Source organism: Callithrix jacchus, chromosome 21, assembly GCF_049354715.1.
Source record: "Callithrix jacchus isolate 240 chromosome 21, calJac240_pri, whole genome shotgun sequence".
Classification (NCBI taxonomy): Eukaryota; Metazoa; Chordata; class Mammalia; order Primates; family Cebidae; genus Callithrix; species Callithrix jacchus.
The window spans coordinates 45982606-46008194 of NC_133522.1; the positions used below are offsets into that span (position 1 = coordinate 45982606).

Sequence of the window (25589 nt, forward strand, 5' to 3'; positions counted from 1 at the left end):
CAAAAGACCCCTGTCCTCATGAAGCTTACCTTCTAAGGAAATGTCCCAGAATAACGGTGTTTCCAGGGTGAAAATTGGTGTGTGAAGGTGAGTGCACACCTATAGGAAGGTAACCTTTCATGAAGCCCTGAGTCATTCTGAGATCATTTGGGGGTTATTAAATAGGGGGTGGGAGAGAGGCTGGTGCTAACTCCACTCTGTTGATGTGAAAATGGTCCACTGGGTCAAAGCTGATGTGTAGGACTTATTCAGCCTGTAATCCCAGAACTTTGGGAGGCCAAGAAAGGTAGATCATCTGAGGTTGGGAGTTAGAGACCAGCCTGGCCAACATGATGAAACCCAATCTCTACTAAATACAAAAAATTAGCTGGGCATGGTGGCGCATGCCTGTAATCCCAGCTGCTTGGGAGGCTGAGGCAGAAGAATGGCTTGAACACGGGAGGCAGACATGCAGTGAGCCAAGATTGCACCATTGCACTCCAGAATAGGCAACAAGAGTGAAACTATCTCAAAAAAAAAAAAAAAAAAAATTAAGGTGGCTCATGCCTGTAATCCCAGCACTTTGGGAGGCTGAGGTGGGCGGATCACTTGAGGTAAAGATCAGCCTGGCCAACATGGTGAAAGCCCGTCTCCACTAAAAATACAAAAATTAGTCAGGTGTGGTGGTGGGTGTCTGTAGTCCCAGCTACCTGGGAGGTTGAAAGGGAGAATCACCTGTACCGGTGACATGGAGTTTGCAGTGGGCTGAGATTGCTCCACCGCACTCCAGCCTGGGTGACAGAACAAGAATTCATCTTTAAAAAAAGAAAGTTCCATACAAATGCCACCAAGACGAGGCTCTAGGGAATAAAGATTTATAGACTTTCAGGCAGTCAACAGATATGTGGGTTTGTGTGTGTACATATATGTATACACACATGTATGTGTACATATGTATACAAGTACATATGTGTATATACATACATACAGACAGACAGACACATACACATACATTTAAGTACAAACTATGGATCTAGGCCTCTCGGGGCTCTGAAGCTTTCTCCATCCTGAAAGTGCTTATAATCGTCCTGGAAAGAGGAAATAAGCACTTAGGAACCTGTAGAGAATTATGAGGTGTGGAAATGCACGGTAGGAAGGTGAAGGGCAGCAGGCATCCAGAAAATGCAAGTGTGGGTGCTCTGAAGTGGTGAAAAGAGACAGAGCCCCGGCAGGCTTGGCAGAGGGGGTGGGGTGAATGGCTCAGAGAAGTGGAAGGAGGATGGGTGGGTGGAGCTTGCAGAGGGTACGCACCTGCCCAGGTGAGGCAGGAGGGAACAGACAGGGTAGAGGGAGACCTTGAAAGCCTGCCAAATGTGACCGGGGAGGGCAGACAGTGAGAAGTCGGGACAAGGTTTTGAGCTGAAGAGCAGCACTGATGGATTCAGCAAACACTTCCGGATTGCCTAATAATAACGTCTCAGGGGATTCCATGCCCCAGGCTGTCATTAGTACCAAGTCTGACTTCTCCAGGAGTAGTAAAATCATTTTATTTTTCACAGCAATTTCTCCATTTACCGTTTTCTTGGATTCTGGTTGCCAATCTAATTTAGTATGTTCACGGTGCCAGCAGGTGTCAGTGAAACAGTCACATAAACCATTTATTTATTTGTATCTATTGGCTTGGAGTTAGATCCTGGTGTAGGAGCTCATACCTTTTTTTATTATAAACAAATGTCTATGCACCTCTGAATCCACAGATGTGTTGGCTTTTGCACTGATGGACTATAACTTTTTACACTATCCAGAAATAGATACCAAGATTCTATGTCTTGAAAATTCAATTACTGTACATGAAAATCGTTTTGCTGCAACCATTGAACTGAATTTATGTAACCTAATTAATTAATAAAGTTAATGTCCCTGCAAAAGTCATCTATAAGTCAAATTTACCAACAAAGAGATTTCCCCTATTTTACATAGTGTTTTAATGCTAGATATAGTGACCCGAATTAAATAGTATTTTTTAAAAATTAGGTTTACATCCATTAAATATTCTAATTGTTCAACGGGCTCCCTGTGAGGCTTTAAGTCTCCCTAGGATAGAAAGTTGGATTCACAGCGTGGGGGCTGTGTTGTCAGATCAAGAAGTATAGAGAGTGGAGTCAAACGCCTTGAGAAAATGTTTTCATAGAGCAACCAATTTACTTAAATCCTCTGCAGGAATGAAGGCACCGGCTTGCTGACATGTAGTGCCTCCATTTTGGTGGGATTAATCCTGCCTGTGATTTGTTTTCACAGGTAGGATGGAGAAATCTTTCCTTTTCTCCTTTCCATGGTGAAAACACATTCTAACTAGCTTAAGTATAATAGACAAATCAGGTTTTTTTTTTTTATTCTGTTTCATTTCAATAGAAAAAGAACATTCTTTACATTTTTCTTAGGAGAACTACATTTTAATCCTGCAAGTTCTAAAATAAAGCTTATTTTTTCTTAGCTGATACTTCTGCAAAATATTATGTGGAAGAATTATCTCCTTTTGTTTTATAACAAAACTAAACAACTACCATTTCTATGTAATGCAACTCTATCCACACTGTGATGCATTTAAGTCGATTTATCTAAGGTGAGGTGTGTTGCCCCACATAGCTGTGACTGCGTCCTGTACAATTTGGTGTCTGACTTTTTCTTTTTCATTTAATATGCTATTATAATTATATTCCCATCTTTACTTCATAGTCTTTAGATATCATATTCTGTCATATTGATGTTTATTTTTATTTAACCTTCTTTATATTGTTGAGATATTGTTGTTTCTGGATTTATTTACTACCAGAAATGCTGTGTAAAATACCTTCACAATGTAGTTTCTCTGTATCTAAGTTTATGGATTGAACTCAAGTCCCGGAAGTAGATGACTATCCTGTTTAAAGTCTATGTTTCAATTGGCTGTTAATGAGATAGAACTTTTTTGGTTATTATTCTTCTAGATGTGCAAGATATTAAGTTAAGGACCTATATTTATCACAAGGAACAAACAAGACAGCTCTCCTCTATTTTTTGTTGTTGTTGTTGTTAATCAATGAGAGCTTGTTATGTTGCTCAGGTTGGCCTTGAACTCATAGCCTCGCCTCCTCCAGTGCCAGGACAACTGGCCGGAGCCACCATGGCTCCCTCCTCTATTTTTCTTAATATCACAATTTTGAAATGAAATATATTGAGTAGAGTCATGAGTTATTCCACAGTAGCAGTGTTTTTACATCTGTGTCTTTTCAGATTGCTAATATGATCTACAGTTATCTTGCAGAATAAACTGTTGCACCCGAGGAAGAAGTGAGATGTGCTTCTTACAAAAGGAACATACGCTTTACATTTCACAGCTTGCAGGACCCCAAACCATAAGGTTTAAATACAGACTTAAAAGGTAGTGGGGGAGGATGGGAGCAGCTGCCAGTGGTTTTGAGCTTTGCCTGTGGGGTGATGAAAATGTTTATGATTATGGCGATGGTTGCACATCTCTGTAAACATATGAAATACCGCCGAATCATATACTTAAAATAGGGAATGCTGTGGCATGCTAACTGTATCTCAATAAAGCTGTTTTTTTAAAGAGATTGTGTGCTAAATCATCTCTGGGTTGTCTATTTCTGTTACAACCCTAGCTGCCACCCCATCATGATGACTTCCATCACCAATCAATGCCTACCACCTCTGCAGGTCACTGTCACCACTGCCACCACCAATGCCATGCCCTCAGGTCCCCCACACAGCCAAAGCCACCACCATCACCACCACATTCATCACCACCAGCTTCATCTCTGCCAACAATACTGTGAACACCACCACCACCGATAGCATTTCTACCACTAGCATCACCAACATTACCACCACCAGTATCAGCATTACTGCCATAACAATTACCTAATGTTAGAAGCCCCTCTATTACTTACACCAACTTTACCTCCACATTTATCAGGAACTTCACAAATAAACCACACTTCAACCTCCACTGCTTCCATCATCATCCTTGATGTTACCGATACCATCACTTTCAATAAAAACATGCTTCACTTCATCACTATCCCAACACAACATCACTTTCTCCACAACCACCCATCACCCAATCACTGTCCCAACACCAACATCACTGTTTCCAAAACCATCCATCTCCCCATCACTGTCCCAACACCAACATCACTGTCACCACAACCATCCATCACTCCATCACCATCGCAACGCCAACATCACTGTCACCAAAACCATCCATCACTCCAACACTATCCCAACACCAACATCACTGTCACCAAAACCATCCATCACTCCAACACTATCCCAGCACCAACATCACTGTCACCAAAACCATCCATCACTCCAACACCATCCCAGCACCAACATCACTGTCACCAAAACCATCCATCACTCCAACACCATCACAACACCAACATCACTGTCACCAAAACCATCCATCACTCCAACACTATCCCAACACCAACATCACTGTCACCAAAACCATCCATCACTCCATCACCATCACAACACCAACATCACTGTCACCACAACCATCCATCACTCCAACACTATCCCAACACCAACATCACTGTCACCAAAACCATCCATCACTCCAACACTATCCCAGCACCAACATCACTGTCACCAAAACCATCCATCACTCCGACACTATCCCAGCACCAACATCACTGTCACCAAAACCATCCATCACTCCGACACTATCCCAGCACCAACATCACTGTCACCGCAACCATCCATCACTCCGACACTATCCCAACACCAACATCACTGTCACTGCAACCATCCATCACTCCAACACTATCCCAGCACCAACATCACTGTTACCAAAACCATCCATCACTCCAACACTATCCCAACACCAACATCACTGTCACCAAAACCATCCATCACTCCATCACCATCACAACACCAACATCACTGTCACCACAACCATCCATCACTCCAACACTATCCCAGCACCAACATCACTGTCACCAAAACCATCCATCACTCCAACACTATCCCAGCACCAACATCACTGTCACCAAAACCATCCTTCACTCCATCACCATCACAACACCAACATCAGTATCACAACAACCATGAATCACTCCAACACTATCCCAGCACCAACATCACTGTCACCAAAACCATCCATCACTCCATCACCATCGCAACACCAACATCACTGTCACCACAACCATCCATCACTCCAACACTATCCCAACACCAACATCACTGTCACCACAACCATCCGTCACTCCATCACTATCCCAGCACCAACATCACTATCACCACCACCATCCATCTTCCCATTACTAACCCAATACCACCACCACTGTCACCACAACCATCCATCACTATCCCAATACCGACATCACTCTCACCACAACCATCTATCGCTCCATTACTGACTGTCCCAATACCACCGTCACTATCACTGAAACCATCCATCACTCTATTACTATCCCAACACCAACATCACCATCACCACAACCATCCGTTACTCCAGCACTAATCCAACACCAACATGAATGCCACCACAACCCATTACAACTACCACCACCTCTCCCACCTCCATTTCCACTTACTGAACGCCTGCTTTTCCATTGTAAATGACGCTTTATGTATATTATTTCATTTTCTTTCCCACAAAAAATCCTATACAGTGTAAATATGCTTCTTTACAGATGAAGAAAGAAAAGGTCAAACACATCAAAACAACGTTCTCGAGGCAAGTACAGAGTAGGAATTCTCCAAAGTTGTTTACTATTAACCACTCCTAGAGCCTCAGGCAACTTTCCACCCATTTGCAAAGTTTGTTCGTTTCGTTAAGTTATAGTATACACAGCATTTCTAATCAGAGGAAAATTTAATAGATCACATGAAGAGAAAATTGCATATTTTTATGCATAAAGGCAAGCAAAAATTCTTTATCAGAAAAGTTTAAGTTGCTTTTTTAATTTGTAGACTAGTCAGAATAAAATTTAGAAATGTATTTAAAGAAATCCTGTGGATGTATTTTCAAACAACCTCTGAAAATAATCCATAAATGCAGGAATTTTGTATACTAAATGTAGGCAATTTTAGGGCCTGTGGTTCATGTTTTCAAAAATGACCCTAGAGGCTTACTCTGAATTATGGACAAGTCAGTAAGAGTGGAAGGTGACGTCACTATCACCACAACCATCCATCCATGTGCTTAGTGGAGACACTTTCATCCGTTTGTCTGGCAAGGGCTTCATACTTCCAAAGCAAGTTAGTGCGTGACATCCTTTACTGGAAAATAATTTTGAATGATGCTTCAGACATTTTTGCTTGGAGAAGTGTCTACTTGGAACAAAGGGAGATGGTTTTCTGGGGCATAGAGAACACATCCTCATAGTGAAAAGATCTTTAGAACACTGTATCAAGGTTGTTAATTAGCACTATAGAACAATTGATAAATGGGTGGAAATAATGATTCACTTTCATGAAACTCAGTGAATGAGGTTAATAGTGAGATAAGAAGAAAAGGAAAAGAATAAATCAGGTAGGGGTCTGGAAACATATTTTGAATCTGAGTTGAATAATATTGGAGAAGACACGTTTCCTAGGAAACCTCTTTGATCTCTCTCCCCCAGTCTCAGTCGTACCTGTTGAGGCCCTGTTGTGAGATCTGATCTCTGCCTCATCTTTCAAGACTAATGCCTCCTGGGTGTTGCTTGCCCACTTGGGTTCCTCTCTGACTGCCTGAAAGAAAGTGGAGATCCCCAGTCTCTTACATATTCCCACCTTATAAAAGCTGTTGTCAAAAAATTTTCTGTTTTCTTCTTTCAACTAACACCTCCTCTACTCCTTCTCTGCAAGCCAGCTCAGCTTTCAGCTCACCGGGGGTCTTCCCTAGGTCACTCCCACCAAGAAGCTCTCTCTCTGGTCTCCATTGGCATTCACTGATCACTTCCACCTCCTCTGGCAGCCACCATTCTCAATGAAACATGTGGTTTCAAAGACTGTCATTTCAGGCTCTAGGATGCAAGGAACCTGACAGAATGGAATCCCATTTACTCTTTCCCCGTCTAAATAATAATAAGGTAGATGTTCTCGGAAGATGTTCTTGCAGATGGAGAAGAGAATGGTTTTGAACCCACATGAGGTGCAAGGAAAGAGGCGGATAAAAATGATCACAGGTGCAGGTTTATAATCTAACTGGGTTACAAACCCAGGACCGATGGCAAGGGTATGAAGTCAGAAGAAATTCCTCGACTGCAGACACATGGTTCAGCTGTTGAAGAGAGGCCTGGCTGAGCCACTACAGAAGAGGAGAACTCAGCAGTCCAGTGTGACAGCCGGGAAGTGTGGATTCAAGCTGAGAGCTGGCTTCTGTGCCGGGACTTAGCCTGCTGGCCTACACAGAAGGACAGCAGGTTGAGGCAGGATTTCGAAGCGTCCAGCTTCATTGCCCAGGCCCCATCAGGAATGAAAATAGCTTCTGATGAGCCAATTTATTTGGACACTGTCGTTCATTTATTTCCTTCTTAAAAGAAGGACTCCAGAAAGAGAATGTGCTCACTTATTCAGCTAGCTGGTGGGTCGCATGTTTTTTATCACGATGGACCTGCAGATTTACAGCAGTTCTCACCTGGCAACAGTCATCTCAGGACAAGTTAAAGGAGTCCTTTGAAAAGTATGTATGTGGAAAAACACCACCACCATCACCTAAGGCCTCCCTTCTACTCTTACTTAAGAACTCAGTAAAATGAGGCCCTTTCCACAGGGGAAAATGTCGAAATTTGGAAATGCGTTTAAACTGAAGAAATCCTTGAGAACGTGTTTACAAACAGCAGACTGCTTTCCTAAGTGAGTGCTTTCTGTTTGCCTCTTCTCAAATCCCACTGCATGCAATTCTAAGAGAAGGTCATGCCTTTCATCGTCAGGTTTCTCACGCAGAGACTGTTTTTCCCATGTTGAACTTCACTCTCCCAGTCGTCTGCCTTTGGATCCAGTAATGATCCTGATTTCTTCCATTTCTTTCATTGATCGGCCATCTGTGGAACACTCTTTCCAGCTCTGGCTGGTTTTTTTCTCCTGTAGTCCTCCTCAACAGCCTCCTTTCATCCTCCCAGATGCCCCTTCTCCAGCTTCCAAATCCCTCCCAACCCCCACTTCCTTTAAGAAACCTTCTCTTTTGATCTCCATGACAACAGTCACACTGTGTCAGTGTATTTGCACGGTGTGCGAGTGACTGTATTTTATATGTCCTTCCCAATCAGTCCGCTGCAAGTCGCCTGTGGCAGATTCCTTGTTCTTTAAAGGGACAGTAAAACAGTAGATGTGCAAATGCTCACGGCGCCTTTCTGGGTGTGAATGATTAGAAGAGGCATCTCTTATGCAGAGGACCACCAGCCATGTTCTGTTTCCTGTAGCCCCACCCGCCCCCTTCTCATCGAAAGGAAATGGCCTTTGCTGGATGTGCAGAATTCACCTGTTGACCAGAGTCAGCTAAAAGGCTCACTGAAGAATTCTACGTTTGAAGAACGCTGCCTTTCTCAGGCATGTTGAATAATTTTGTTGGAAAATGAATTGAACATTTTCTCTTTAGATTCCTCCAAATCCACTTAAAATGTAATCTGTCCTCATTTCCCTCATGTGACAAGTTGGGTGGACACTCTTTTTCATCTTCGTGTATTTCCTACAGCCCCCCTTGCCTGCTTTCCAACATAAAAAGTAGCCACTCCACAGGCTTGCTTAGCGAACGGACGCATGACCTTGAACAAACCTTAACTGGGAGGGACACATGAGTGAACCAGTGTTCGGAATACCACGTGATGCTTGCAATGCTGAAGGTCTGCTCAGGGTATATGGAGGGGCAAACAGGGGGCAGAAGCACTGCCAGAGAAGGGCATACTTCATCTGAGCTAAAGGGTGACTTAGAGGATGCCAGGCTGTGGGCAAAGCAATTGGCATTCACAGCTGTCCCCAGGTGCAAGAACAGAAGACACCCAGGGATGAAAAGTGCCTCAGAGTGACCCTGGGATGAGGCATCCCTGCTGATCATGGGGTGGGAGTCGGTACAAGCACAGATGAAGCCAGGGACACACCTAAGGGACAGAACCCTCGGAGCCGGTAGGTAGTGGCATGGTTCCCTACCAGCAACATCCATATTACCTGGAAATCTGTTAGAGCTGCAAGAACTGGGGACCCCCTCAGACCTCCTGGATCAGGAATAAACCCTGGTGATGGAACCTGGTGAGCTGTGTTTTAAAAAGCCCTCCAGGGGATACTGGTGCCCCCTCAAATCTAAGTATCACTGTTGTTACCACTGAAGAGTCACCCAGTGATTTAGATTTGGCTTTGGTGGGAGAGATTATTTAGCCAAAACACAGCACCTATGCATCCCCCATTTTCAGGTTAGCCCATAGCCCATAGCCCATTTTCCTGGTTCTTTGCAGAACAAGAGGGAATAAAAGTACATAAAACTGTTAGACCTTCTGGGCCTTGGGAGTAATTTGAAGATCTACCTTACCCAGCACTAAAGGGATTCTGCTTTACAATAGGCATGTGGGTGGTGTGAGATAGCTGGCTATTTTGATGCATGGACAATGGATTCTGAGGAAGCTATGTCAGGGAGAGGAGATTTCATATATTATTGCCTCAAATAATCTCCTCTCCTCCCCTGCCCTCCCCTCCCTCCCTTCTCCTTCTTCCTTCCCTCCCTCTCTCCTTTCCTTCCATGTTTCCTCTCCTTCCTTCTTTCCTCTCCTTCCTTCCTTCCTTCCTTCCAGCTCTGGCTGGATTTCCTTCCTTCCTTCCTTCTTTCCTCTCCTTCCTTACTCCTTCCTTCCTTCCTTCTTTCCTCTCCTTCCTTCCTTCCTTCTTCCTTCCTTCCTTCCTCCCTCTCTCCCTCCCTCCGTCTCCTTCCTTTCTTCGCTTTCTTTCTTTCACAGAGTCTCACTGTCACCCAGGTTGGAGTGCAGTGGTGGGATCATGGCTCACTGCAGCCTCAACCTCCCCAGGCTCAAATGACCCTTCCACCTCAGCCTCCTGAGTACCTGGGACCACAGGCACACCACCATGCCCAGCTAATTTTTGTATTTTTTGTAGAGATGGGGTTTTGCCATGTTTCCCAGGCTGGTCTCCAACTCCTGAGTGTAAATAATCTGCTCAACTCATCCTTCGAAAGTGCTGGGATTACAGGTGTGAGCCACTGCTTCTGGTCTCAAATGGTATTTTCATTCATATGTCTCTCCTTAGAATTGCATTGCATGAAATACAGACCTGTGTCCTAGGTCTCATAACAGGGAGATACATGGCCACATAACTGGCTCCCACAAAGTCATTATCCCCCAAAGAGGAGCTAGGAAAGGATGAGGTGTCCACATTTCATGATGTAGAAAAGGGACACATGACCTGATAATGAGACAGTGCTTAGAACAAAGGGGCTATGCAATTCCGGTTTGAGAAATAGACGATAAATGACAGATTATTTGAAATAGGTGCTGTCTTGAGTGCCAAGAACGTTGACTTGTAGACTGTATTTCCCACATTCCAGTCTGACTTGGCAGCTGAGGGGGAAATGGTGGCCAAGGGTACGTGTGAACTCTGCCTGGAAACATAAATGCAGAATTCTAGAAATAGACTGATCATTTTATGATATGAAATTGAGTTAACTACTGCAAAGCAAAACTCTGTTTATTCCATTTCTGTAGTGTAGGACAGCTTCCACTTTAATCATCCTGCCAACAAACACCTGCGAAATAGCCACGCTTGCTGGGACACTCCCGTTGTGAATTCTGTTGTTCTTCCTACTTCACACCACCTGCTCACAACAGTTTGCACTTTCTACCAGCCACAGGACCAAACAAGGGAATTAGGGCTTTGCTTCCTATGAATCGGCTGGCTCTGAGGGCTGGCCTCTGGGAATGCCCCTACCTAGCTCCCACTTCGGACAATGAGGACTTGAGGGTATGCTCTGATGCCAAAGAGGGGGTATGCTAGTCTGTGAGCCTAAGGCTGGACACCACCCCAAGGTGGTAGTTGAGAGATCCCAAAGGGCTCCGTCCCACCACACATGCCCGGAAGATTCAACCCGGAGTAGCCCCAGTGGAGGCCCTGTGATGGCAGTGTGGCCAGGGAGGGCAGGGCACAGAGATAAGGGAGGGAGGGGCACCCCAACTGCAGGATTTCAAAGGCATGGCATGGGGCCACGGACAATGCTCAGAAGTAGTTTTGTGGGGTGGGAGAAGACAATGTCTCATTCTGGACACTTTGTCAGATGGCGCCAGTGGAGGATGATCCGACATCCCTGGGTAAACAGGTCAGTCCAGCAGGGATGGAGCTGAGTGACATGAAGGCATCCTGGATGTCTTGATGAGAAGAGAGGAAAGGAGAGTGAAACAGAATCTTCCTCAGGACCAAACAGGCCCTTTCCAATGGGGAAGGCAGGGTGTGGGAAGACGGAGGCTGGGGTGTGAAGCCAAGCCAGGAGTTGCCCTGGCCAGTGCTCTGACATGCGCCCCAGGGAAGCCTCTGTCTACCTTGTAGGTCTTCAAACTGGAACTGCCTCCATTTCCCTCCCACTCTTCCATGTTTGTTAATAATATAAGTTCAAAAATAACTAAGAGAACCCTTAAGTGATGTAGGAGGAGAGGGTAAGTGTGGAGACAAACTGAGCCCTGGAATCCACAGGGATGAGGCTGAGAGCAGGTGGCTGGTGAGAGTGACCCCGGCCTGGAAGGGACATACAGATGGGAATGACACTGCCAGGAGGCAGGTGGAAGATGTGACAGTCAAACCGGGGTGGCGGGGTGGGGGTTGGTGGGGAGAGAGGCTTGTAAAGGAGTGAGCAGCATCAATCACATGCAGGGCTGTTGAAGCCTTTGCCATTTGTGCTAAGTATCTGTCCAGAAGAACCAAAGGAGACCCAGGTCTCAGAAGGAGCCTGCCCACCGAAAGGTGAGCTTTAATTTTACAACTGGAAGGAATTCCCGAGTGCTTTAGATACTCTTGGGAAGGATCAATGAACCGGAAGCCACTTGTGAGTCAGGCACTGCTGTAAAGATACCTGGAAATATGGAAGCGTCTTTGGAACTGGGTAACGGGCCGAGGTTGGAAGAAGACAGGAAGATGAGGGAAGTTTGGAACTTCCCAGAGACTTGTTGAATTCTTATGGTCACATGGTGGTAGTGACAAGGGCAATGAAGTCCAGGCTGAGGCTTTCTCAGATGAGGTGAGGAAGCTGTTGGGAACTGGGGCAAAGGTCACTTTGGTTATGCATTAGCCGAGAGGTTGGCATTGTGCCCCGGCCCCAAAGAGCTGCGGATCTTTGAACTTGATAGTGATGATTTAGCATATCCGGCGGAGGGACTAGCCTTGTCTCAGATGAGACTTTTTCAATTGGCTGTGGCTCCCTCTCAAGAGATCATCTCAATCCAGGAAATAAGGGTTCACAAACTGGTCCCTGCTCCAGATCTGCTGGCTACTTGCTTTTATGTGGTTCTTAGCTAAAAATGGTTTTTATCTTTTTTTTTTTCTGTCTTTCCTTCTTCTATCTTCCCCTCCCTCCCTTTCTTCCCTTTTCCCCTTTCCTTTCCTTACAGAGTCTCACTTTGTCACCCAGGCTGGAGAGCAGTGGTGCCATCTCAGCTCACTGCAGCCTCCATCTCCTGGGCTCAAGTGATCCTCCCACTTCAGCCTCCTGAGCAGCTGGGACCACCACAGCCATCTATTTTTTTTTGTAGAGATTAGATCTCATTATGTTGCTCAGGCTGGTCTTAAACTTGTTGGCTCAAGCAATCCTCCCAACTTGGCCTTTCAAAGCGCTAGGATTATAGGTGTGAGCCACCATGCCTAGCCTCTTATCTAATTTTGGGTAATGAGAGGCTTTAGTCTTGACTAAAGGGAATTTTAGACATCAACATGCATGAATAAGTATTTGGGGGGAGAATATTGAAATACTGAAAAAGTTTTCTACTCCAGGCACGGTGGCCTATGCCTGTAATCACAGCACTTTAGGAGGTCAAGGCAGGAGGACTGCTGTAGGCCAGGAAATCGAGACCAGCCTGGGTGACATAGTGAGGCCCTATTGCTGCAAAAATAAAAAAGTAAACTGGGCATGGTAGTGTGCACTTGCAGTCCCAGATACTCAGGAGGCTGAGGTAGGAGGATCACTTGAGCCTGGGAGGTCAAGACTGCAGGGAGCCGAGATGGTGCCACTATACTCCGTTTGGCTTGGGTGGTAGAATGACACCCTGTCTGAAAACAAAAACAAAACAAAACAAAAAAGCAAAAGAAAAGAAAAGAAAAAGAAACAGTTGTCCAATATGTCCCATGTTCCCTGTTAGGAATGTCCTAGAAGCATTCAGACCATGGGCCCCTGTGAACACTCTGGCTTACGTTGGGGAGGAACACTCCACACATTCAGTTGCCGTGCGTGCCACAGATTCCACACGCATGCCACAGATTCCACACGGGCCCACGGGAGCAACGCAGCCACTCCCGTGGAGGAGGAATCACAATCTCCTTCCCCAGAAAGTCTTGCTCCTTAACATCACTAAGGACCTGCCACCTAAACTCTTCTGTTATTTACAGAAAAACAAACCTTGTTTCCAACTTTGTTATTGGCAGGAAGACATGGAGGTAAAATTGTTTTATTTCTTATACATCTATAATTACTCAAAGCACAAAGCACTTTTATCTTCTGTCTCAAATTTCTCAAAAGAATAAGAAGAGTTGATTACATGAATTGAAAGAATTTAAAATAGTTTTCAAAGTTTTTAATACAATGAACAGTTTGGCTTTAAAAATGTTATGGGTTATTTTGAAATAGAGTCAGTTACTACTTAGTGTATGAACTTAAATGCATTTGAACTAATGAAATATGTTTGAAGGTACACATTGTTTTTTCTGTCTTGCTTTATGTTACCTTGAAAATAGTTTGGAAGTTAGATAGCTGTGCTGGGGTAGCTAATTCATGCTCTCCTGGCTGGGGTTCTTCCTATGATAACCAACTTCATCTGGCCGAGTTGTAAACAATAAAACTAATGTCCTATTTCTTCCTTGCCTTAGGAGAGGGGACCATGACATAGCTAATGCCATTTAATAATGTCTGTGTAATTCTTTTCTTTCCTTTTCTTTTTGTGAGATGGAGTCTCCCTCTGTAGCCCAGGCTGGAGTGCAGCAGTGCGATCTTGGCTCACTGCAACTTTGTCTCCTGGGTTCAAGTGACTCATAGGCCTTAGCCTCCCTGAGGAGGCAGGACTACAGATGCACACCACCATGCCTGACTAATTTTTTTCTATTTTTAGTAGAGACGAGGTTTCACCATGTTGGACAGGCTGATCTCAAACTCTTGATCTCAGGTGATCTGCCTGCCTCAGTCTCCCTAAGTGCTGAGACGACAGGCTTGAGCCACCATGCCCAGCCTCTATGTAATTCTTGATTGGATATATGTTTTCCTTTGATTTTTCATTCTAACATCTGTGCTCTGTTTACTAACTTATCTGCCTCATTTGATTTTTCTGCAAAGATGGGCCCTGTCATCAGTGAGTTGGCTTAAGGATGGTTGTATGAGGAATTCAGCACACTGAATAGTGTATAGCCACCTGTGTACTCCCCATATGGATGCCGTCCATCTCATTCATAATGCTCAATGCCATATGGACTTTGGCTTGATTTTCCGATTTGTTCTCTATGAAAAGAAGAGTTAGGATTATATGAGGACTGATCAAACTGTCTTAAGATGGTCTTCTGAATACTTTTATTAAATTACTACCTATTCATCTCTTTTTAAAAATTAATTCATTTTTGGAGACAGGTCTCGCTCTGTCACCCAGGCTGGAGTGCAGTTGTGCAGTCTTGGCTCATCGCAGCCTCTCAAGCAATTCTCCTGGCTCAGCCTCCTGAATAGCTGGGACTACAGGCATGGACCATCATGCCTGACTAATTTTTATAGTTTTTAATAGAGATAGGGTTTTACCTTGTCGGCCAGGCTGGTCTCGAATTCCTGATCTCAAGTGATCTGCCCGCTTCGGCTTCCCAAAGTTCTGGGATTACAGGCATGAACCACTGTGCCCGACCCTATCCATCTAGTATTAGGTTGTTTCAAATAAACTTTTATTATTTTGTTGGGCAAATTTTACAACATTTACATCTACCGGGAGATATTTTTCATGAGAAATGGCAGTGCTGTCCAGAGCCATTGATGGGGTGGGGGGAATCAGCATCTAGGGCAGGGACTGAAATTGGGGTTGTTATTCAGGGGACGACCTTATGGATTCCAGAGTGGCCCATATCCATTATCCTCTATGGCTATCGAGTCAGTGCTGTGAGGTGAGGCGGGAGGAGAATGCTTCATTTAAATGCACTGCTACTTTCTTGGTTATGACATAATGAATAAAACCCTCAACTCAGAACTAGAGAAAAGGGTTCAAGTTCCAATAATGTCAAGTTGAGTGACTGGCTTAAGGTCATTGTTGTTAGGTGTAAAGATGGGGATAGTATCTAATTTTCTGAAATTTAATCCAGTACTTTTTATACTGTATTCTAGTTATAGATAATTTAGTTGTTGGAAATGGATTTAATTTATGCTAATGCTAATTTACATATAATATGAGAAAATAATATCAATTTATAGTTTTACATTTACTGTTCAGTTTTCACTGTGAATATTACATTTTATACATATATGTTACTGTAACACTTAATAGGGAATATTATGCATAGTGTGCTTATTAGACAATTTAAGTCTTTAAATATAATTCTGACCATATGCAATTTTTGACCTAGTGTCCCAACTTCAGGACCTGGTCTGATTGTAAAACGTAATGCTGATGTGCTAAGGAAAGGCCTCGGGACGGGTGTCAGTAGCTGTGCAAAATACCCCTTTGGGTGCAACTTTATTTGCATTTCTGATGATACGCTCTTTAAATCAAGGCAAAATACAATTCTTGCCTTCTAATGTATTGCATTAGAGTTTATTTCAAGGCAACGCTTTTGAATTTCAATTGACGTAAAAAAAAATGGCAACTCCTCACTACTGAAGTTACTTGAAGGTTAAGTTTACAATTTGGAAAGAAAAAGATAGTAGGTAAGAATGCAAATTTCATATGTCTCTTCTAATTTTTACGGGGTTGGGTGTGATTTATAACGTGAGTTTGGAAGGAATAGTAAGGGGAATTAATACTTATTGAGCATTATTAGGCATGAACCACAATCTTGGCACTTCATAGTCATGAACTTGTTGATTGTTCAGAAACCCAGGAGGCAGAACAGGGCAGCCTGGGCGGAAGTCCTTAACCTCTTAGTCACCAGCCTTCAGAACTTGGCCAAGGTCCTCTGTCTTCATGATCTCCCTCTGCACAAAACTGGGTGTTCCCAGCTCACAGATCAAATGAGATAATGCATGCAAAAGTTTAGCATAGGGCCTGGCAGGGAGCAAATATTCGGAAGGACAGCTGTCCCAGGAACCCCTGGCCAAGAAATCCTAGTACTAGAAGGTGCCTCTAGGCTGCTTTTTCCAAGGTGCCTTGCTACTTCCTGGAAGTAGAGGGATGTAAGTGCAGAAGGCACGTGCAGCCTGCAGTTTGCTGAACTGTTACCGTGGAGGTCACTAGACATAACGGCACTTTTGTTTTTAGATGACAGATGAGCCATTTTCCTGTTGTAAGAGCTCAACTCTGAAACTTAATAGGTTGTAATGATGACTCAATTAGGTGGAATTACTGGGGATAGCAGAGATGTGATACTCTAGTTAAAAAAATACTCTTCAGATTACTGAAATTTCATTATCTCTAAATATTCAACTTTAATGTTTTACAGAAATCATACCTCTCTTTCTTAATTCTAAATGAGAATTTCGCTCATTCTAAGTAAAATTTTCAGCCAGCTGGTGTGATACTGAGGGCCAGGAGAGTGTCAATGTCACTCCCAGGATTTCCACTGCAACTCATCGCTTTGATAATTGTTCTCAGCTCAGGAATATTGAAGCAACTGACAATTTCAAATTTTGGGGACAGTTTGTGGTTCTGGAAAGATTTCTCGTTTAATGCAAAAATAAAACAACAAATTTTATATCAATAGGAAAAAGTCTCTGTCTTAAATTGTATTCTCTGGGTAAATGTTTTGAGATGTATGTAGAAATTAAATATTCTAAATAAAGTATGTTTTATTTTACAAGTGACCATGGCAAACACACACACACGTGTACACACACATACACACACATGTAACACACATACACATATGCAAGCATGAACACAGTAGCTGGCAATCAAATTGTCCTTAATTTGCATAAAAGGAGGGTTAACTGATTCCAAGACTGATTAGGAGAGAAGGTGACAGGCACTGCTAAAAGAGACACTTTAGGAGATACATTAAAAATGGGAATTTTCTGAAAAACCAAAGGATTCCTGAACAGTGGAGGGGATGCACGTGAAACAGACTGCAGAAGCCGCGGGGTGGCAACCTCCCTGAGCTGTCACCGAGAGCAACGGGTGTCACAGAGGGTGAAACTGTAATTGCACTTTGGAGAGTCCCATCTTCATGGGGGCCAGTCATGTACGACTTGAGCCTCAAATGAGGACTGGACAGGACAGGTGGGCATGTTACAAACCATGTAAACACTGACAGGAAGGACGATGACACTTGTGGACTGCTGCATGGACAAGTATCCCGGGGAAGGTAGGGCAAGGCAAACGGCCTGGATCTGGGGGCTGCAGCTGCTATGGGTGGCTGCATTCACTAGGCCCTGAGCAACCTTTGCTGGACATGAAAGATTTTAAAATCAGAAGCCCTTCTTTGGTGAAAGAAATAACAAAAATTAAAAGGGTGCCAGGTGCTGTGGCTCACACCTGTAATCCCTGCACTTTGGGAGGTGGGTGGATCACTTGGGGTTAGGAGTTAGAGACCAGTTTGGCCAACATGGTGAAACCCCCATGTCTACTAAAAATACAAAAAACTTAGCTGTGCATGGTGGCACATGCCTGTAATCCCAGCTACTTGGGAGGCTGAGGCAGGAGAATTGCTTAAACCCAGGAGATAGAGGTTGCAGTGAGCAAAGATCATGCCACTGCACTCTAGCCTGGGCGATGGAGAGACTCTCTCTCAAAATAAATAAATAAAATAAGCAAATAAAATAAAATAATAAAATAGAAAGGGAAAGTTGCTGATTTTGATCAATAGAGGGTGTTGTTACAGAAGCAGACTGGTTCAGTGATAGTTAAATAAACACAGTATCTATCTCCAGAGTTAGAAAAAGAGCACCGAAGCGCCCCTCACCTTTAAAAGGCTGAGAGTCGAAATGGCTGTTTTCCCTCCAAAACCCCAGAGCTATTTTCTCCTTGACCCTGTGTCTCTCTGCTGAATGCATCTTTTACTTCTGATCAGCAACCCTGACCATGAACGAGCTTTCGCCTTAGGCTGCCCACGACTGCATATGTCTACCCCGGCTGACAGATGCAGGGCTGCCTCTTGGGGGCTAATGCTATTTCTCCTTCTTTCCTTCTCCTTACACAAAACATATATTCTGAATTTTATGCCATAAATAAAGGCATGTTGTAGGTGACATACTGTCCTTTACACATACTTTAGATTTCGTCTAACAGCGTCCAATTCAATTGAATCAGTGACGTGCTTTAAAAAAGCTCATTACATAAACAGGCCAGTGTGAAATGATAAGCCGGTGACAGGGCAGCCCCCACCTCATTAGTCAGTTAGATCATCGGCAAGTCCGCCTGCTGACAGGCCATGCCACAAAGGCCCGCTACAGAGATAGATCGCACTCCTCTGTGAACAATATATTACAGTCGACTCACAATCTAATGAAAGCCAGCCTTCCTTTTAGTAATCCCACAACACGTTCATCCTTAGGCACTAAAAAGAAATTTAACTGCAATGCACTGACTTCTGTGGCTGCTTTCTACAGGGAGAGAAAGGATACAATGCCTTTTAAAGCCGCAGAAGTTTCCATTTTTAGTTATAAGAGCTAGATCCTCTGTGGACAGACACCTCTCTCATGCAGGACCCAAAAGACCCAAAAAGCTTTTGAGGCCACAGTAATACCTGGTCTTTTTCAGGGCAAAATGCAAGAGAATGTGTAAAGCTAGTGGGTGAAACTTCACAGTCTTCCATTCAAGAGAGAGTGAGTCAGCATTCCATCTGTAGAATGGCGGGAATGCGTGTGGGGTTCTGGCTTGCTGAGTGTCTTTATTCCACAATGTGTGTGATGCTCGCAGGTGGCGGATGTGCTCACAAAGACCAATGATGCCGCCTCCCACACTCCTCGGCCTGCACTATCTGTGCAGCTAAGCAGTCATATCACGCTGCCTGCTGGAAACACAACTCATTGGCTGCAGTTGAGAAAAGCTGACACAAGGGGCTCGCTGTATTAACGCGTGTAATACCCAAGGAGGTAACCACCCTGACAATAAAAATCCATTTTCCTTACAGAGGCTGGTCATTTTACAGAAGAATTTACACTGGAATGAAAACAAACAACAAACAAGCAAACAAACAGACGCAAGGGTTAGAAGAAGTGTGTGATGTGAAGACCTCATTGCGGTGGCTGGTTTCCCTCTTCTCCAAGTGACACCAGCAAAAACAGGATGAGGAAAGAGATAAGATAAAAAATTACATGCAATGAGAAATTCAGAGCTGGGATAGTTAATGCAATCTTACGGAACTTTTGATTCGATACAACATTCTGGATGAAACGGAATTTGTCCTAACGCAGTCATCTCCAAGAGCACATCTGGAAGGACGACTAACGCCATGGCTCACTAGGTCAGGGCCACGCTACTGACTTGAAGGTCATGGGAGGCGGGTGGTTGGTGAGGCGCTTGCGCCAGAATCAATGCTGCTTTCTGCCTTGAGGAAGTTTGTATGGAAGCCATGGCAGTTGAATGAACCAATGCGCCCCGTGATGTAGTCATTTACAGTGTGGCCCAAGCTTGCTTTCTCTCCCAGCCACTGACAACCAACACGAAAGGAACCAGCAGCCACTCTGCCGCTATGGGCCACGCCTGGGGTGGCACTGGCCTGGGAGTCAGTTGACTGAACAGTTCACTTTTCTGGCAAGGAAATTAAGGAGCTTTCTTGAGAACACATCTAGTTAGTGGGACAGAGAGGACATGGACTTACTTCTGCCACCTCAGAGGACTGTCTGCCACCTCATGCTTTGCTATGAAAAGAAAGCAGTTTGAAAACATTTTTGCTAGGATGAAATGAGAGCATGCGGTCAGGGACATCAGTTCCACTATTTCTGTAGAGACCACTTTGGGACTTTGATCAAGAGTCAAGGAAAAAAAAGACAACCACTTTATCTCTCTGAGATACAGAATTTGCTGTAAAAGTATTCAAAATGTGGATACAAACACTGCATTTTAAGAAAAGCGCTTTCAATTTAATTTTGAAAAAAGTTTCGTAAAATTTGAGTCTTGGCGTCATAACACTGAGCGTGAGTGAAGGGCTCACCCCATGGGAAAAGCACCGGGAAAACAAGTGTTTGTGGGTTTACCTTCCATGTGACCCTGATGCTCTGAGATGATATAGGCTCCAGGTGAACTTCCTGAGGTGGACCGTCAGGAGCTGTAAGGACCAAAAACCCACAGGCAGGTTAGAGATGTGCTCTGGAGCAGATTGAAACCTACACAGCCAAAGGTGGTCCCTGAAGACATCCCATCCCCACATTTGGCACAGAGAAAGAATTTTTTTTTTTTTTTTAAATGCAATCTTGCTCTGTCACCAGGCTGGAGTGCAGTGGTGCGATCTCAGCTCACTGCAGCCTCTACCTCCTGGGTTCAAGCAATTCTTCTGTCTCACCTTCCTGAGTAGCTGGGACTATAGGGGCGCACACCATACCCAGCTAATTTTTGTATTTTTAGTAGAGACGGGGTTTCACCATGTCGTTCAGGATGCTGTCAATCTCTTGACCTCGTGATCTGCCCACCTTGGCCTCCCAAAGTGCTGGGATTACAGGTGTGAGTCACTGCCCACCCAGAGAAAGAAGTTTTTACTGGTCATGGGAAATCTCAATTTTGTAGAGTTACTGTGTATAACTCTTGGCCAGTGCTTATTTGCTCCTTGGAAAAATGAATCCTGGGGACCTATCGTTGTATTCCTTCTCACCATGTCTTTCATACCTTTGTGAATGAATCCCAATTTTGAACAAATTAAGGGGTACAGCAGGAAGTTGCAAAACAAAATTTCCCTTGCAAAACACAGTCTATGGTGTGCGTTGAAGGTCCTTCCCTTTCCTCCGGAAGATTTGCTTAGTGGTGTGGTATTGGGGTTCTCACTTGCTTAGAATGACTTGGGACAAAAACGATCAAGATTCTTCTGCTTTGGGTGTCTTTCATGGCTTTAGCTCTGCACACATTCCAATTAAAAACGCTTGTGAACCAGGGGCTCTAGGCACAGAGGGCTGAAGCAATGTTGAAAAGAAAAAGAAAATGTGCAGTTTAAAGCAATCTGTTTCTGCTGAGTGCGTAATAAGTTGGGGAGCCACTGAGAGACAATTCCAAGTACATCCCAGTTAGAGCTGATGGGCATGTGTTGGAAATGTGCTACAGACCAGGTGCATGGTGTAGAACTCAGAGATGTAAAACGTTTTGCCACCCAGGAGTTCAGAACATGATCAGCTATCAGATACACACACTGAAGGAAGCTTGCGTCGCAAGGCAGCAGGTAAGCAGGTGTCGAGAAGCAGAGGCAAATAGCAACACAGGGGTCAGAGGGAAAGACTCCTTTAGATTAAAAAATGTTTTTGGATTGACAATTTTGAGATCACAGTAGAACTACAGAAAGCCAGTTCTGCGGACGTTTGCAAAAGTCTGCATGCCACACATGCAATAAGAAAACAGAAGTAGTGAATGGGAACTCATTTTGGGGAATTTGGAAGTAATATGAAGAGTACAGATACCTTAAAGATAAAGGGTAGATTGGGGAAGGGCATGGCCCCGGGGAAGCTGGCTTCCTTTTTCATAAAGGAACAGAACGTTCTGAGTAGTACCATCATGTAGTTGCTAAGTTGACGGATATTTGAGTTTTTTCTGTCCAAGTTCACATTCTGGTTCTGTCACTTGTTAGCTGTGTGTGTGTGTGTGTGTGTGTGAGACTTGTCTGTGACTCCATTTCTCTTTATATATTTAATGGGACAATAGAATATGTATCATAGGGTTGTTGTGAAAACAATGTGCTCAGTAAATAGAAGAAATTATAATCATAATATAATTACCATTAAGTGTTTTTAAATAGGGGGAAGCAAATGGGAGAAATTTAAGAACAACAAAAGGTAAACTTGAAGGAACAATGCATATCCTGGCAGAAACTGAAGAGGGCAGACGATATAGGCTGCAGAGTGAGTGGGGCATAGAAAGGAACAAATGCCTTTGGGATGGGAGGAGGGCGGAGTGAGGCTTATTAGTTTAGGGAAGCCAGGTGAGGGCAGACACAGGTAAATTTACTGACTGAAAGAAGCAGGTTGAAACCTGATTGTTGGGTTTTTCATTATGACAATAAGCCAAGCAGGAAATCAGAATGGGAACTCGAAGGAGAGAGTTATGGGCTTTAGCAACAAAACAAAGGTTTGGAAAACCGCTATGGTCTACAGGAAACAGAATGCCCTGTGTCTTGGAGCACGAAGGCACTCTATCAACGTGCCCCCGCCCTGGGGGTCAATGCTCTAAGATGCAGGGATTGCTACTGCAACAAAGTAATGGGACTCCACAGTTCCTCCCATGCACTGGGATGAAGCAGGAAGCTGATTCCGCAGAGTGGGGGCTGGTGGGACTAGGAGAGAATGAAGCTATAAGAATGCCAAGAGTCCAGGAGGCTCATTCCTGTAATCCCATCAATCCCGTTAGATGGGTGGATCACGAGGTCAGGAGTTCAAGACCAGCCTGGCCAATATAGTAAACCTCATCTATTAAAAATACAAAAAATTAGCTGGGTGTGGTGGCAGGCACCTGTGATCTCAGCTACTTGGGAGGCTGAGGCAGGAGAATCACCTGAACCCTAAAGGCTGAGGTTGCAGTGAGTAGAGATTGTGCCATTGCACTCCAGCCTGGGCAAAAGTGTGAGACTCCATCTAAAAAAAAAATGCCAAGAAACGAAGCTGATTCTCCAGCTTATATGGTTCATTACCTTGTGGTTTAGAAATATGAGTTTGAAGGGAAATGACGATATTGCAGCCTCAATTTTCTCAATAAGATATATTCATAATTAAAACAGAGGTGTTAAAAGACAGGAACTGTGGAGAGCGAGGAGGTGGGAGTTAGGTCTCTGGGCTGCATGCTCCCTGCACCCCTCATTCACACACTTGCTGTTGCTGTCCCTGACATCTGTTCCAAATGGCCCCTGTCGTCTGCTTTCTCCACCACTGCCCTCTTGGGGATCTCCGAGTCCCTCACTCTGAGGCCCCACTCCTACCCTACCTCTGTGCCTGGTGACAGTTTCTATTTAGTTCTTAAACATCAATTCTGTTCTCTATTGTACTCTTTGAAAGGGACATGGCCCCAGTGCGCACTTCACACTGTTCACCCGCCCTAGTAATGTTCTGCTCCCAGGCGGCACCTCGCCATCCTCCTCATGCTTTTGTTCTAAACACCCCTCATGTGTCCTGTGTCCCAGCCCTGTCCACCACACACCGGACCCCTGGGCAGATCGGAGCCTTTGCCCTGGCGCTTTCTTCTCCCTCCATCAGGGTTTCCTGCCAGTGCCCATGGGCCCCCCGCTTCAGTTTATCCCTGCCTGGGCCTGGGGACCTGTCCCTGTAGTGTGCACATACTTTTCCATGTTCGTCTTTGTGTGACTCTGGTCACCCAGCATACTCTGCATGGCATCAGGACCTGAGCCCAGAGTGAGTCCTTGCTTTGAAGGGGTAAAGCAATTTGTAGATGCTGAAATGCTGAGCGTCCAGGGACAGCTGGCAGTCTGGAGCACTGCAGCCTCTCAGATCTATTCCAAAAGTGCAAAGGCTCTGCGAGAACCGAAGTTAACGTCCAGAGCAGGGGCTGAAGGAGAGGCTGGCGTCCAGCTAATGGTGGTAATTATTGCTATGGCTCTGCGCCCAATTTCTTGCTCATGGGGTCAAGCTCTTAGGCAGGAAACTTGGAAAATCAAACTCAATACAAACTCATGGGTTGGATTTCCCTCACACACTGATAATTCTGTGCTCATTGAAAAGCACACAGTTTTCCATAAAAATCCTTGAAAAACGATTTTTGGGTCTGACATCTATATTGAGGCTGGGTTACTTTAATTTAGTTACACTTAACTGAAGGTAACAAGAAGCCAGTTTGTTAGGAATTGGAGGCAATGTCAGGGACACTGCCCCATCCTCAATCCTTTGGGCTGCCTGGGATGTTGCCTTTGGTGTGGTCCTCTCTGGAACATGGCAGGCAAGAGTTGCAGCCTTGATTTTCCAGTTGAGATATATTCATAATTAAGAGTGCTAGCATAGTGTTTACAAGAATGTCCTCAATTCTGTCAGAAAGCATAAATTCTACAATGTAATCATGATTTGGGAATAACTTGCTTTTTCAATCTGGTCTGGTATTTTGTTTTATTTTCTTTTTCTTGAGACAGGGTCTCACTCTGTCACCCATCACACAGGCTGGAGTGTGGTGGCACGATCTCACTCACTGCAACCTCTACCACCTGGGTTCAAGCAATTCTCCTGCTTCAGTCTCCCAAGTAGCTGGGATTACAAGCATGTGCCACCACGTCTGGCTGATTTTTTGTATTTTTAGTAGAGATGGGGTTTCACCATGTTGCATAGGCTAGTCTCAAACTCCTGGCCTCATGTGATCCACCCCACACAGGCTCCCAAAGTGCTGGGATTACAGGTGTGAGCCACCATGCCAGGCCCAGGTCTGGCATTTTATGAAGGTCTCCACCGAAAAGAAGAGGGGGCACAGTTCTTGTCTCCGGGACAGACTTGACCATTTTAAAGCATGTGACAGCTTTATTACTTAGCCTACCAATGCTGCAGTGAATTGTCAGTGATGTATTGATCACTCTGCCTGTTCCCTGAAGTCAAAGCATTTGGACCTCTCCTCTTAAAAAAAGCGGTGAAAAAAGTCCAGACAAACAAAAAAATCTAATTTATACACACACACATCAGGGCTGTGCACGGTATCATTGGGAAGGTTTTTGTTTGCTTGTGTTTTACAAAGGCACTCAATTTTCTGCTACATTACTGAAACATGACTTTCAAAAGTTTTAAATGATAAAAAATTTGCTTTCTTTAAGAATTTTATTGCTTTCTGTGTAACTCCTGAGTTGTAACTTTTTCATAGGTTCTCATCTCATTGCCAATGATGCCAATAAAATTACAATCCAAAGCAGATTGAGCTCCCAATGCAAAATGTATGAAGGATAAATCATTGGGTGTATCCATTTATTTAACCAAATGTGATAATTGCCTTGACGTCGGACATTTAAGAGGTTATTTACATGGTTTCAAATGTAATATACAGAGAAAGCAGAATTCGCTTCCTTACCCTGCACCCCCAGCCCTGCATATTTAGCTTATTTCCCGGGGAAGGAGAAGCCTAGAGGTAAAAGATTAACAACGAAAGTTATTTTCCAAGGCTGGGCACAGTGGCTTACACCTGTAATCCCAGCAC

The 25589-nt window shown here is 44.3% G+C and overlaps 1 protein-coding gene across 2 annotated transcripts in view; it reads right to left on the reverse strand.

Annotated features, from left to right (window-relative positions):
• Nucleotides 1-25589, reverse strand: part of DSCAM (DS cell adhesion molecule) — an 802011-nt gene that overhangs the window by 114272 nt on the left and 662150 nt on the right. For both annotated transcript variants that reach the window (XM_017967103.4, XM_035283348.3), the window contains exon 16: nt 20477-20547. In XM_017967103.4, the coding sequence (XP_017822592.1) occupies nt 20477-20547 (71 nt within the window). The remainder of the gene's footprint in view (nt 1-20476; nt 20548-25589) is intronic.